Below are 14,224 nucleotides of genomic sequence, written 5' to 3'. Positions count from 1 at the left end.
TTATTTTAAAAATGTAAAATTATTTTTTGATTGGACAGTTTTCTGGAAAAATTTAGACTAGCTGTAGCAGAAAGTGAGGCTAGTAATATTTCAGTCCTATATATAAAACATTGTTGAACTGCTGGTTCAAATATATTTATCATTCTTACTTTAACATAGATAGCCATTTATGGTTAATTAAAAAATATTCTTTGTATTGTTACCTGTATCTGGATTTCAGTAAAAAACAAACAAATATGAAAAAAAGTTAAACACAAGTTAATCATATGTGCTCATCAGCACTTAATGGAAAATAGGTATAATTAATTCACGTGGTTTTTCTAATAAAGTCAGTGTGATTTTTGGCACTGCATTTCTTCAGCCAATTTTTCCTAGTTGGGAGAGTAGAATGATATTCCCGTTCGTAAGCAATCAAGATGGGCATCTGCAAGCCGAGATCTGTATTTTGATTTTATGATGTTCATTGTTGAAAACAGAACGTCACATAGATACGTGGAACCAAAATAAGATTTTATTTTGCATGCTACATTTTTTAAGGCAGGAAACTTTTTTTGGTCAACCAGATTCCAAAAGTTTTCATCTGTTGCACAGGATTTTAGAACAATATCATTTTGAAGGTCCAAAATCTCCAGTTCCATGTCTTCTGTTCTTACTTTAATAGACTCGCAATTGATGTAGCCATTTCTGTTACCTCTATTTGGCAAGTAAAAGGATTCACAAGAAAGGCAACTACAGGCTCAATGATGGTGAACTGTTGAAATCTTTTCAAATTGTTCCAGAAGTGTTTGAATGTGGATAACAAATGGTGATGGGTTAAAATCACTGTCACATACCATTTTCTTCATACTTGGGAAATGTATGAGAGACTTCATCCTCATATGTGACATCCACAAGACCAGTTTTGCTTTGAATAATTTTACAGAACCTATCATTTGAGCCACATGTTTGTCTTTTCCCTGGAGCTCAAGATTTAAAATGTTCAATTTGTCAGTGATGTCGGCAAGAAAAGCCAAGTCCCTTAACCAGCTGGAGTCTTCTAGTTGCTCGAAGTTCTGATTTGTGGACTTCAGAAATTCTTTTATCTCTTCAGTTAGGCTTAAAAGACGTGCAAGAACTTTATCTTTGCTCAGCCATCGTACTTCTGTGTGCAAGATAAGATCAGATTGTTTATCATCAACATCTTCCAACAGGGCCTTAAAAAGTCAGTGTTGCAAAGATTTCGCTCAAATAGAATTAATTATTCTTCTTCGAGTGATTGCTCCTATGCATTCCAGTTAGGTGTGCGCGCCGTGCATGCACGGCTCTTCGGAACATTTTTACCCTAGCAACTCCGGCGGGCCGGCTGGGCGCCCCCTGGAGTGGCGCCGCTATGGCGCTGGATATATACCCCAGCCGGCCCGTCCGCTTCTCAGTTCCTTCTTACCGCCCATGACGGCCAGTTGGAACAGTGGAGTGCTCTTTTACCTCCACAGCCCTAGCGTTTCTCTGTTTGCTACGTGTATATAGTTGGTTAAGTTAGTTAAGTAGTTAAGTTAGTTGAATAGTTTAGTTAGATATAGTGTAGTAAGGGAATTAGGGGGGTTTACCCCTCTTCTTCCACAACCGGTGCGGGCTCATGCCCAAGGCACCGGGGTTTAAGCCCTGTGCGGCTTGCCAGCGGCACATGCCGGTCGGGGACCCGCACGACTCCTGCCTGCGCTGCCTCGGGGAGACCCATCGGCCAGACAAGTGTCTGATCTGCACGGCGTTTAAGCCGCGAACTAGGAAGGAGCGGGACTCTTGCCTAAAGCAGCTCCTTATGGAGTCGACACTTCGCCCTCCCACGCCGACCCCAGCGGCACCGAAGTCGTCCTCGGCACGCAGCGCACCAGCGGCCCCGAGCCGCTCCGGTACCGAGACTGCTCGAGCTCCACAGCCGGCACCGGCGTCCCGGCACCGTTCCCTCTCTCCCGCGAGGAAACGGAAGACGGCGCAGACAGCCTCTAAGCCTCATGCTCCGGGACCGCTTGCCCAGCCACCACCGGCAGCTCCGGCACCGGCTGTGGTGGGGCACAAGCCGTCCACGGTACCGTCGACTCCGGCACCGCAAGAGCCGTTGAGTCCGGTACCGCCCTGCTCCCCGGTGCCAACCGCGGTCGAGCTACATCTCCTGTCCACGCCCGAGACCTTCTCGACGGCGAGAGAGCTCATCGAGCTCACAGAGGCACCAAGCCTCCGGCCCCCGGCACCGCCGGTGCGGGCTGTTCAGTCAGCGGGCAAGCCGGCGATGATGCGGCCACCTTCCCCTGACGGACAGGATAGACGGCGCTCCAGATCCCGGTCCCGCAGATGGTCACCGCCACGCCGATCCAGGTCCCGGCACCGTTCACCATCATGGTACCGCTCCCCGTCTCGGCGCCGGTCGCAGTCCCGGTACCACTCGATTTCGAGGTACCGGTCGCGCTCCCGGAGATGCTCCCGGTCCTGGACACCCGACCACCGGTACCGCAGGAGGTCCGGCTCCCGGTATCGTTCCCGGCACCACGACTCCCGAAGCCGCTCCCGACACCGTCGGTCGAGATCGCGGTCGAGCTCCCGGCACCGAAGTGGTCGATGGTCCCGCTCTCCATCCCGGTACCGCGACGACCGGCACCGATCCTCGGCACCGTCCAAGGACAGACTGCTGGCATCCACGGCGCAATCTATCAGCGCCTCTGCCCCCCCTTGGCCTTCTCGTCAGCCCTCAGTCGCCTCTCAGGCAGGCAGCGGGAGAGATCTCCGGGCCGACCCCCAAGGCCAGGACATCGGTCCGCAGCAGTGGGGTTTTTGGGTCCCCTGGGCCTACCACGAGCCCCAAGGGCTCCCCTTCCCCCCGCGACCCGCGGGCGCCGAACGCAGGGTGACGGAAGCCACGGTGAGCAGGCCTCCCCCATCACCATCGGGTGAGGCCCCGTCACCACCTGGTCCCGCAGAGCATCCGGGGTCCGAGGCGGCTTCCCACCCCATGGAAGAACCACCTCCAGAAGTGGTGGTCCAGGGTCTGTCCTCGTCATCCTCGCCGGATGAGGCGGTGGTGAGGGCTTCTACGGCGGACCCCCCATCCGATTGACTTGCGGGCCCACCAGGACCTTCTTCGCCGGGTGGCGAAGGCTATTGACCTCCCCGTGGCGGAGGTCCCGGAGGATGACAACCCGGTGACCAACGTGATTGGAGCTGAGGCCCCCCTGCGGGTGGCCCTCCCATTTATCCGTACTATCCAAAGGAATGCCACTATCATCTGGCAGTCACCGGCGTCCGTCCCTCCCACCGCACGTGGAGTCGAACGAAAGTACTCGGTTCCTCCCACCGGCTACGAGTACTTATACACCCACCCCACTCCGGACTCCCTCGTGGTGCAGTCCGTCAATGACCGAGAGAGACATGGGCAACCAGCCCCGGCGCCAAAGTCTAAAGACGCTAGGCGCATGGATCTGTTGGGCCGGAAGGTCTATTTGGCAGGGGGATTGCCAACCAGATGGCTCTTCTCGCTCGCTACACCTTTGACATCTTGGTGTCCCTGTCAAAATTTTCGGAGCTAATCCCAACAGCCTCACATCAGGAGTTCTCGGCCCTCCTCGAGGAGGGCAGAAAAGCCTCCCGGTCCTCCATCCAGGCCTCGCTGGATTCGGCGGACTCAGGAGCCAGAACCCTGGCCTCAGGAGTGACCATGAGGCGCATCTCCTGGCTGTAGTCCTCCACCTTGCCGCCTCAGGTGCAGTACACCCTGCAGGACCTCCCCTTCGACACTCAGGGTCTCTTTTAGGAGAAAACGGACTCCAGGATTCAGACCCTCAAAGATGGTCGAATCGCCATTCGCACCTTGGGTATGCACACACCGGCTACCCAGCGGAGGTCATTACGGCAGCAGCCCTACCGGCCCTTTACTCAGGCCAGGTCGCGGCCGTATAATAGTTGGCGAGGCAGCCTGAACCGCTGTAGACCATCGGGCAACAGGCGCAACCAAGCCCAGGCACCTTCCAAGGCCCCACAAGGGCCCAAGCAGGCGTTTTGATGGGACGCCCGAGGACGGCCCATCAGTCTCTTTCCCGGATCCTTCCCCATTATTTTGCAACCGCCTTTCCCACTTCCTCCCGGCGTGGTCCCAAATAACAACGGACAACTGGGTACTTTGTACTATCCAGTATGGTTACCGCCTTCAGTTTGTTTCGCCCCCTCCCTCCCACCCACCTTCCCTGTCCCTCTTCAGGGACCCCTCTCACGAGCAATTCCTCTTACAAGAGGTCGAGACTCTGTTGAGCTTGGGTGCCATAGAGGAGGTGCCGCACGACATGCGGGGCAGGGGATTCTATTCCCGATATTTTCTAATCCCCAAGGCGAAAGGAGGTCTCCGGCCTATACTAGACCTCTGGGAGCTCAACAGATACCTGCTCAAGCTCAAGTTTCGCATGGTAACCCTGGGGACCATCATTCCCTCCCTGGATCTGGGAGACTGGTTTGCCGCCCTCGATATGAAGGACGTGTACTTACATATCGCGATTTACCATATCGACGCTACCTGCACTTCGTGGTCAACAGCGCGCACTACCAGTTTGCGGTACTACCCTTTGGCCTGTCCACCGTGCCGAGGGTCTTTACCAAGTGCATGGCAGTGGTTGCCGCCGCCGTCGTCGCATACACGTCTACCCGTATCTCGACGACTGGCTGGTTCGCGGGCCATCCCAACAGCTGGTAGCAGATCAAATGGCCGAGATACTATCCCTGTTTTGGTTCCTGGGCCTTCTCATCAATGCCGAGAAGTCCACTTTAACTCCATGACAAGTGGAGTTCATCAGAGCGGTCCTCGACTCCAGTTTGGCCAGGGCCTGCCTCCCTCGATCTCGGCACCAGACGATGGTCTCCATCATCCGGGACCTGCACGCCTTTCCCACGACAACGGTTCGGTCCTGCCTACGCCTCCTGGGCCACATGGCGTCCTGCACGTTCGTGACCACGTACGCGAGGCTGCGCCTTCGCCCATTTCAATCTTGGCTAGCGTCGGTGTACCACCCGCACCGCGACCCCATAGACATGGTGGTCACAGTCACGAAACCAACCCTCGATTCACTCAGCTGGTGGCTGGACCAAGAGGTCGTGTGTGCAGGAGTCCCGTTCCGCCCTCCCCGCCCATCCGTCACTCTGACCACGGATGCCTCGGCGTTGGGATGGGGGGCTCACCTGGGCGACCTTCACACCCAGGGTCTCTGGTCGCTCCAAGAGCTCTCCCTCCACATCAACATCCGGGAGCTGCGAGCGATCTATTTGGCGTGTCACAACTTCCGCGTCCGTCTGCAAGGCCGCTGCGTGGCGGTGTTCACGGACAACACGATGGCGATGTTCTATGTGAACAAGCAGGGCGGAGCCCGCTCCTCCCTGCTCTGCACGGAAGCGATGCTCCTGTGGGACTTCTGCGTGACCCACTCGATTCGCCTGGAAGCGTCCTTTCTTCCAGGAGTGCAGAACACGCTGGCTGACCATCTCAGCAGGTCATTCCTCTCCCACGAGTGGTCTCTTCGTCCAGATGTGGTGCATACGATTTTCCGGAGCTGGGGGTTTCCCCAGATAGACCTGTTTGCCTCCAAGGAGAACAGGAAGTGCCACCAGTTTTGTTCGTACCAGGGTCGCTCTCCAGGCTCCCTGTCGGACGCATTCCTCTGCTCCTGGACGGATCACCTCCTCTACGCCTTCCCTCCGTTTCCGCTCATACACCGGGTGCTGCTCAAGCTTCGCAGGGACAGGGGCCACCTAATACTCGTCGCTCCGGCCTGGCCGAGGCAGCACTGGTACACCCTGCTGCTCGAGCTCTCCGTTCGGGATCCCATTCCCCATCCGGACCTCATCACGCAGGACTTCGGCAGACTCCGCCACCCGGACCTACAGTCCCTCCATCTTACAGCTTGGTACCTGCGTGGTTGACCCACGCGGAGAGGGACTGTTCGGCGGCGGTACAGCAAGTCCTGCTTGAAAGCAGGAAGCCTTCCACTCGCTCCACCTACCTCACTAAGTGGAAGAGTTTCGCGCTCTGGTGCGATCACAGAGGCCTTAATCCCTTCCTAGTCCCTATCCCTACAATCCTGGACTACCTCTGGTACCTTAAGGAACAAGGACTCGCGGTCTCCTCCTTGAAGGTACACCTGGCAGCCGTGTCCACCTTTCGTCCATCCATGGGAGGTCGATCCATCTTCTCCAACCAGATGGTTTCCCGCTTCCTTAAGGGCCTGGATCACTTGTACCCGCCGATACAGCGTCCTACCCCGGCCTGGGATTTAAACCTCGTTCTGGCCAAGCTTATGGGAGCGCCCTTCGAGCCCCTGGCCACGTGCTCCCTACTCTATCTCTCCTGGAAAACGGCCTTCCTCGTCGCGATTACGTCGGCAAGACGAGTTTCCGAGCTCCGTGCCCTAATGGTTGGTCCACCATACACCGTCTTCCACGGAGACAAGGTGCAGCTTCGACCACACCCGGCCTTCCTCCCTAAGGTGGTGTCGGCCTTCCACTTCAACCAGGAAATCTTCCTTCCGGTCTTCTTCCCGAAGCCGCACGCCTCACCTCGTGAGCAACAGCTTCACACCCTGGACGTCCGCAGGGCCCTCGCTTTTTATATCGAGCGGATGAAGCCCTTCCAGCGTTCGCCACAGCTGTTTGTAGCGGTTGCTGATCGCATGAAAGGCGAGCCGGTCTCCTCTCAGCGGATTTCCTCCTGGGTGACGGCATGTATCCGGACATGCTACGAGCTTGCTCGCGTGCCACCGTGCCGCCACACCGCTCACTCGACGAGAGTGCAAGCCTCGTCGACCGCCTTCCTGGCCCATGTTCCCATCCAGGACATCTGTAGAGCGGCCACCTGGTCTTCTGTCCACACCTTCGCTTCCCACTACCCGTTGGTGCAGCAATCCAGAGACGATGCAGCCTTCAGCTCAGCAGCTTCAGCTCACCACGTCTCACTCCGACCCCACCGCCTAGGTAAGGCTTGGGAATCACCTAACTGGAATGCATAGGAGCAATCACTCGAAGAAGAAAAGACGGTTACTCACCGTAGTAACTGTTGTTCTTCGAGATGTGTTGCTCCTATCCATTCCAGACCCGCCCTCCTTCCCCACTGTCGGAGTAGCCGGCAAGAAGGAACTGAGGAGCGGACGGGCTGGCTGGGGTATATATCCAGCGCCATAGCGGCGCCACTCCAGGGGGCGCCCAGCCGGCCCGCCGGAGTTGCTAGGGTAAAAATGTTCCGAAGGGCCGTGCACGTGCGGCGCACACACCTAACTGGAATGGATAGGAGCAACACATCTCGAAGAACAACAGTTACTACGGTGAGTAACCGTCTTTTTTAATAACAAATTCATGACATGTTGAAAAGAAAGAACTTTGATGCACAAAGCTTCTTGGTGGATAATGCAATGATAAGACAAAGTTCGGAAAGGATTCATTCTTCTTGAAGAGTGCAATGAATCCATTGGCGCTGCCCATCATTGCTAGTGCCCCATCAGTGGTGATCGCAGACAGCTTGTGTAGTGGCATACTAATTGATGTTGCATATGATTTGAATAAATTATAGATGTCCTCACCCTTTGTTCACCTTTTCATAGGTAATACTTTTAGTAACTCTTCTTTTACGGTGAAGTCACTAATTACCATCCTCACCATAACTGCCAGCTCTGTTGACTCATCGAACCGCAGTGAAAACCAGTCACATATTTCCAAAGTCATCCTTTAGCTGAGTTTGCATGTCGCTTGAAATTGCATGTATCCTCCTTGTAACTGTGTTGTCCGATAAATGCAAGTCTTGTATTGCTGACAGAATCTCACGCTTGTTTGGAAATCCTTGAAACAGGCAATCAGCACCAGTCAAAAATGCTTCCTTCAGCAGTTCACCATCTTGAAAGTGTTTTTTCTTCTTTGCGAGCAGATGAGCAATTTTAAAGGAAGCAATAGTAGCACTTTTAGACTTTGCTACTTGTCTAGTGAAAACAGATTGCTGGGCAGATAGGTTTGATTTGAGTTGATTAATTTTCTTTTTTCTCAACTCAGATTTAAGTGGATGGCTAATGTCAAAAGAGCCGTGATTAGTTTGGAAATGGCATTCGACGTTGTTTTTTCGGCACTGCAACAGTACCACTGCACAATAAGCAAACACGTTTCCCTTTATTTTCAATAAAACAATAGGATTCTTCCCACTCTGTGTTAAAATAATACGTACGTAGTCTCTTATTTGAACCACTCATTATGGGGCAAAATGTTTAAAAATAAATAAATAAATTGCAAAGCACAAGAAAACAGCAGTATCAGTGCAGCGGAAGAATACTCACATATGGGGCCGGCTCCAGGCACCAGCGGAGTAAGCACGTGCCTGGGGCAGCATTCCGTCCATTTTTGGGGCAGCAGAGTCTGAGCGGGTTTTTGTTAGTTTTTTGTGCTTTGGCAGTTTGGGCGGTGGCAGTCCAAGCCACTTTTATTTATTTTATTTTTTTTTGGCAGTTCTGGGCAGTGCCTGCCGGGGGCAGAGGACACCGGCGCCTGCAGCCGGCAGGCATGGGGCCACGGCTTCTCTTCCCTGCTGGGCACTACTTTTCACACTGTGTCACTAGGCGGGCGCACATAAATGCCCCCTGGGCACCGCAATGGGGACCACTGCTATAGATGTACCTTCACAGTAAAATTGCACTTTACGTTGGGCGAGTTTTCACTTCCCTGCCTCAGGAATCAATTGAGAAAGGGGAAACTAACTGCACCTCTGGATTCTTTCAAAGTACAAGGTGGCTGGCAATCTAGGAGAGGTCTGGTCTGCAGAGTCTCTTTTTAATGTGCTGAGTGAGTTGGTCCTTGCTTCATTGGGCTTTGTTTTTTAGGAGGAGAGCCCAATCTTAGAAAAGCTGCCCAGGAGCCATGCATGCGACTCTAGCGATCAGACATGCAAATTAATAAAGATGGGACTTGTGCTCCTCAGTCACTTGAAAATCCCTCTTGCTGTTCCCAGGGTGGAGTCCTGTGGGACTCCATTCCTCACCAGCTTCTACTCTTCATGCCAGCTCTCTGCCAGCTAATGTCACCCATCTTGTCTCCTTCAGTCTCTTAGGGCTTTTTTAGACATACAGCACTGCAGCTGCACTGCATCTGGTGAAGACACTGTATGCTGATGGGGAGAGCTTTCCCATCGGCATAATAAAACCACCTGCAGGAGAGGCGGTAGCTATGTCGGCGGGAGAAGCTCTCCAGCTGCTATAGCACTGTCTACACCAGTGCTTAGGTCAGTGTAACTTACCTCGCTCAGAGGTGTGGATTATACCAAAGTAATTTGTAGTGTAGACAAGGTCTTTGTGTTACTCGCTCATGCAACTAACCTGGCTACATTCTCAAAGTGAAGCAGCGACTGTGACTTTTGGAACATATTGACAGCTGTTACAATAGCCTTTTAAATGTCTCTCCCTCATGCTGCCTGTCTTTCACTGCAGTGTAAAGTGTGTACTGTGGGGTACAGATCTTCCTGCTCCTATTGCAAGCTCCCAAGAGATGGTGAGTATATTTTGTCACTCTGCCAAACTGGGTCTTATAGGTGTAGATTAAAAGCCTTCATTTGCCCTAGGGAGTGAATGTCTCTGTTGACTGGTTTCTTTGTGCCATGCAGTGGGATGTCTAGGTACCATATGAGAGAATTAGTAGCAGTACTGGAGGTAGATATGCTGCCAGGCTGTTTGCTCTGCATGCGAGGCAAGGCACAGGGCCACACTGATCTGTAGTGGGAGGGAGTTCCACAGGACATTGGCCTTCATCCAGAACATCCTGCTGCCAGTACCTGATAGTACCATCCTCTGTTCCTTCAGTGTCATTGTTCTCCTTCATTCCTAACATTATGGGATGGGTGCTGAGAGAGAGCTGGTCCAGGCTACACATCGTAGACTGCCACAGGCATTAAAGATGAGGGCTAGGACCTTGAAACAGACAGAGAATTAGATGGTACCCCAGTGTAAGGTGTAGACCATGGGTGTGATGTGTTCCCATCTAGCTGATTGCTTAGGAGACGGGCAGCCGCATACTGCAGCAACTGGAGCTTTTGTCTGGCCTCACTGCAACAGCCCAGCCCAAGAAGGGGCTGTTAAAGATCTGGCTGGCTGCTATTGCTGAAGAGTCTGGGAATACCACGGAGTCCAATCAGCTCTGAGACTCTGTGCCACTGAAGTGATAGGAGTGCAGGCACCCCCAATAGTTTGTGGTCATGGACTCTGCCAGTTCCCCCCATGTCAACTGTGTTTTACCAGGCTCTCCACCCAAGAACCTGCTTCTTTCGGACAGCCAGGCATTCACAGTGCAAGGTTTTGCGCTGCTGCTTTTCTGCTAGCAGATTCAGAATGTCCTGTGCCTCCTGCAGAGCAAACCTACGTACCATGGGGAAATGGTGTGTTACAATCTGTGTCGATCCAGAGAACAAACTGCCATTACGTATTAGCCCCCATGCTCTGTGCTCTGTTCAGAGCTCTTTATTCACTGCAGCCCCACCCTTAGAGAGATCCTGACTTCCTTTCACTGTTGCTGTAACATGAGCGATGCACCATCAGTGTTCTGGAAGCAGAGCTCAAACTGCTGACCTTTTCAGCTCTTCCTTCTTGGCTAACTTAACCAAATGGCGATACAAACATCTGTATAGCAAGTTAAACGTTCAGGCCCCTCCAGATGCTGTGTGTTCTAAGGCTGTGTGCCTCATTTTACTAGTCTGGTTAGCTGATGGCCATGGGAATGCATGTGTTTTAAGGGTTAACCCTGTGTGACTAGTCTTTAAACGATGGAGTGGATTACAAAAAGGACACACAGTCTTAAGCGGTAGGGTTGTCCTCTTCTCCAGTGGTTCTCAACCAGGAGTCTGGGGTGAGCAAGTTTCAGGGGGTCCGCCAAGCAGCCCCAGTGTTAGACTTGCTGGGGCCCAGGGCAGAAAGCTGAAGTTCCACCGTATGGGGCTGAAGCCTGTGGCCCTGTGCTCTTCCACCTGGGACTGAAGCCGAAGCCTGAACAACGTAGCTTCCTGGGGGCCCCTGTGGTATGGGTCCCCAGGCAATTGCACTGCTTGCTACCTCCTCATGCCGGTCCTGGCTTTTATATGCAGAAAACTAGTTGTGGCACAGGTAGGCCGTGGAATGGTTATAGCATCAGGGGCGAGAGAGAGCATGGGGAGCTCAGAAAGAAAAAGGTTGAGAACCCCTGCCCTTCTTTAAGCAGCTGTTGGGTGAACTCCTGTATGTTTTGTGGCTGGTGGCCTTGAAATAGTTCCTGTTATGCCTTTTTCTCGTAGGGAGCAGACCAGGGACAGAGCCCAAAAGTGGTTTGGAGGGAGAGGACATGCACGCCGAGCAGGACTTCAGTAAGAAAATCACCATCACACAATCTGGGGTTGTGGATATGCTCTTTCAGAGAGGGAGAGGTGTCTATGGGCCCCATCTGTAGAAATGCATGAGAAAATTCTCATGCATAATTTACACACGCAGTTACTGCAATTGGACATGTAATCTCTGTAATTTCTTGTGTGAATCATGCACAAAACCTTGGTATGTAACCAGCATTCTGAACCAAGCTACATGCTGCAGTGTTGATATGAATGAATAAATGTTCTCTCACCTGTACTGTATATGTTTATATCGAAAGGGGTTGGATTAGCTTAAAACATGCCTGTGTGTAACTGTTATCAGTATTTGTGCTGAATATGTGGTTATAGCCATCTGACAGATCAGTCTCTCTGGTGAGTTAGCATCAGGATAGCCTCCCTTGTTGGACGCCGCACAGCTTTGGGAGTGTTCTGGACTGCGGTGTCCATTGGGGTCACACAAGGACCCTCTCTTGGCACTGAATCTGTGGAGCAGCCACCCCTGTTTCTACCTTTCCATGGCCTACCGCAAGTGCAGGGACCTTCCCTCTGCATCCTGGCTGTCCTCTGCATGACCTGGGATGGGAGACCAGGTGCTTCAACATCCCAGGGCTCTCCTTCCCCTCATTTAGGTAAAACTCCTCCGCTCATCTTCCTGGGGCATGTATTGCTCACTAGACTCCCACCAGTGGGCCTATGCAGAGGCTGCCTTGGAATAGAAAGAGGTATTTATCATGAATACGGAGGTTCTCTGCACATTCTCACTTTCCATCCTACCTCCACCTCCTCCAAGTTCCCCTCTAAGAGAAGTCTTGGGTTTAGTAGAAGGACTGAGGTGCTTGGATTTGCAGAGTGCACTTGTAACAATGTTTGGTGCAGTCTGGAGGGCTCTCAGAGCTTAGCAGTCCCAGGGGATGCATCCAGCAAGTCTAATATGCGGAGGTAATGCTATTGAATGGGCTCTAAAGTTAAACCTAGGGGATGTCAACTCTAGCACCTCTGCCAATCTCAGCTGAGGCAGTGAGGCACAAATAAAGAGGTGATCTCTCAAGTGTGGAGGTCCCAAACCATGTAGGAATTTATAGCTCAAAACACCTTAAACGCCACTCAGAAATCAGTAGCCAGCCAGTGCAAACCACAGAGTACAAGTGTCATGTGCCCCGGTGAGAGATTCCACTTACAAAGCGAGCTGCCATTTTCTGAATTACAGTGAAACCCTGCTATAATGTGATAATTGGGGTCCAAAAAAATTCAGTTGCAATAAATGCGGGGTTGCGTTATAGCAAGGTTACGAAAATTTACCATTTCAAGCTGGTCAGTTTCAAGCCGCTCAATTTCTCTTGGGCAGAAAACAACTTGCATCTGCGAACTGCCCATAACGATAACTGAAAGGGTGTAGCAATAATTAGTGACAGCACAAGCTAATCAACCTATTAAACGAGACAGAACCAGCCTGAGAATAGCTGGGTTTGGACTTTGAAAACTGGAGTTTTGGGACCTGGCAGACTGGGGCTGGAGCAGCTCTCGAGATCTGTACAAAGGCGCTCAGCCGACTGCCCTCCAGCCAGAGAGCCGATTGCAGCGTTTGACACTGAGGAGTTGCTGATATTCAGAGCAGAGTTTGTGCCACTGTTTCTGTAGCATCCCTCCCAGCTGTCAGCCTGCGCCAGCAGCGGGGCCTCTCAGCCAGGCAGCGAGAGAGGGAAACACTTGGGGAGAGCAGGGGAGACGTGCAAGGGGCAGAGGAAGACCGAGGAGCAGCTGGGGAGGAGAACGGCTCTTCTCGCCAAAAGGGGAAGCGGGGGCAGGGGGGAAAAGGCAGTGGAGAAGGCACATTTCTTTTCTTTTCTTTTCTTTTTCTTTTTTTTTTTTTTTTTTTTTTGCTTCGGCGGCACTCCGGCCACTTTTTTCTTTCTTTCTTTTTTTTTTTTTTTGCTTGGGCCGGCCAGAGCCACCTTATGATCACGTTATATCCGAATTTGCGTTATCGCGGGGTATGTTATAGCAGGGTTTCACTGTAGTTTGAATTTCCAGGTTAAGGTTCAGCCTCGTGAAGAGCGCATTACAGTAGTTTGATATTGAGATGACGAAAGCATTGATCATGGGAGCAAGAGCCACATATGAAAGAAATCTTTGAGGCTTCATAGAATCATAGAATCATAGAATCTCAGGGTTGGAAGGGACCTCAGGAGGTCATCTAGTCCAACCCCCTGCTCAAAGCAGGACCAAACCCAACTAAATCATCCCAGCCAGGGCTTTGTCAAGCCTGACCTTAAAAACCTCTAAGGAAGGAGATTCCACTACCTCCCTAGGTAACCCATTCCAGTTCTTCACCACCCTACTAGTGAAAAAGTTTTTCCTAATATCCAACCTAAACCTCCCCCTCTGCAACTTGAGACCATTACTCCTTGTTCTATCATCTTCTACCACTGAGAACAGTCTAGATCCATCCTCTTTGGAACCCCCTTTCAGGTAGTTGAAAGCAGCTATCAAATCCCCCCTCATTCTTCTCTTCTGCAGACTAAACAATCCCAGTTCCCTCAGCCTCTCCTCATAAGTCATGTGCTCCAGCCCCCTAATCATTTTTGTTGCCCTCCGCTGGACTCTCTCCAATTTATCCACATCCTTCTTGTAGTGTGGGGCCCAAAACTGGACACAGTACTCCAAATGAGGCCTCACCAGTGCTGAGTAGAGGGGGATGATCACATCCCTTGATCTGCTGGAAATGCCCCTACTTATACAACCCAAAATGCCATTAGCCTTCTTGGCAACAAGGGCACACTGTTGACTCATATTCAGCTTTTCATCCACCGTAACCCCTAGGTCCTTTTCTGCAGAACTGCTACCCAGCCATTCGGTCCC

The 14,224-nt window shown here is 52.0% G+C and overlaps 1 protein-coding gene across 1 annotated transcript in view; it reads left to right on the top strand.

The window, feature by feature from the left end:
- The window catches only part of RBM6 (RNA binding motif protein 6), a 155,533-nt gene that overhangs the window by 121,368 nt on the left and 19,941 nt on the right, over positions 1-14,224 (top strand). Inside the window, exons 8-9 of the mRNA XM_045023212.1 lie at positions 9,465-9,525; positions 11,294-11,362. Of these exons, the coding sequence (XP_044879147.1) occupies positions 9,465-9,525; positions 11,294-11,362 (130 nt within the window). The remainder of the gene's footprint in view (positions 1-9,464; positions 9,526-11,293; positions 11,363-14,224) is intronic.

This window comes from Mauremys mutica, chromosome 7, assembly GCF_020497125.1.
Source record: "Mauremys mutica isolate MM-2020 ecotype Southern chromosome 7, ASM2049712v1, whole genome shotgun sequence".
NCBI lineage: Eukaryota > Metazoa > Chordata > Testudines > Geoemydidae > Mauremys > Mauremys mutica.
This window is presented reverse-complemented; position numbering and strand designations above follow the sequence as displayed.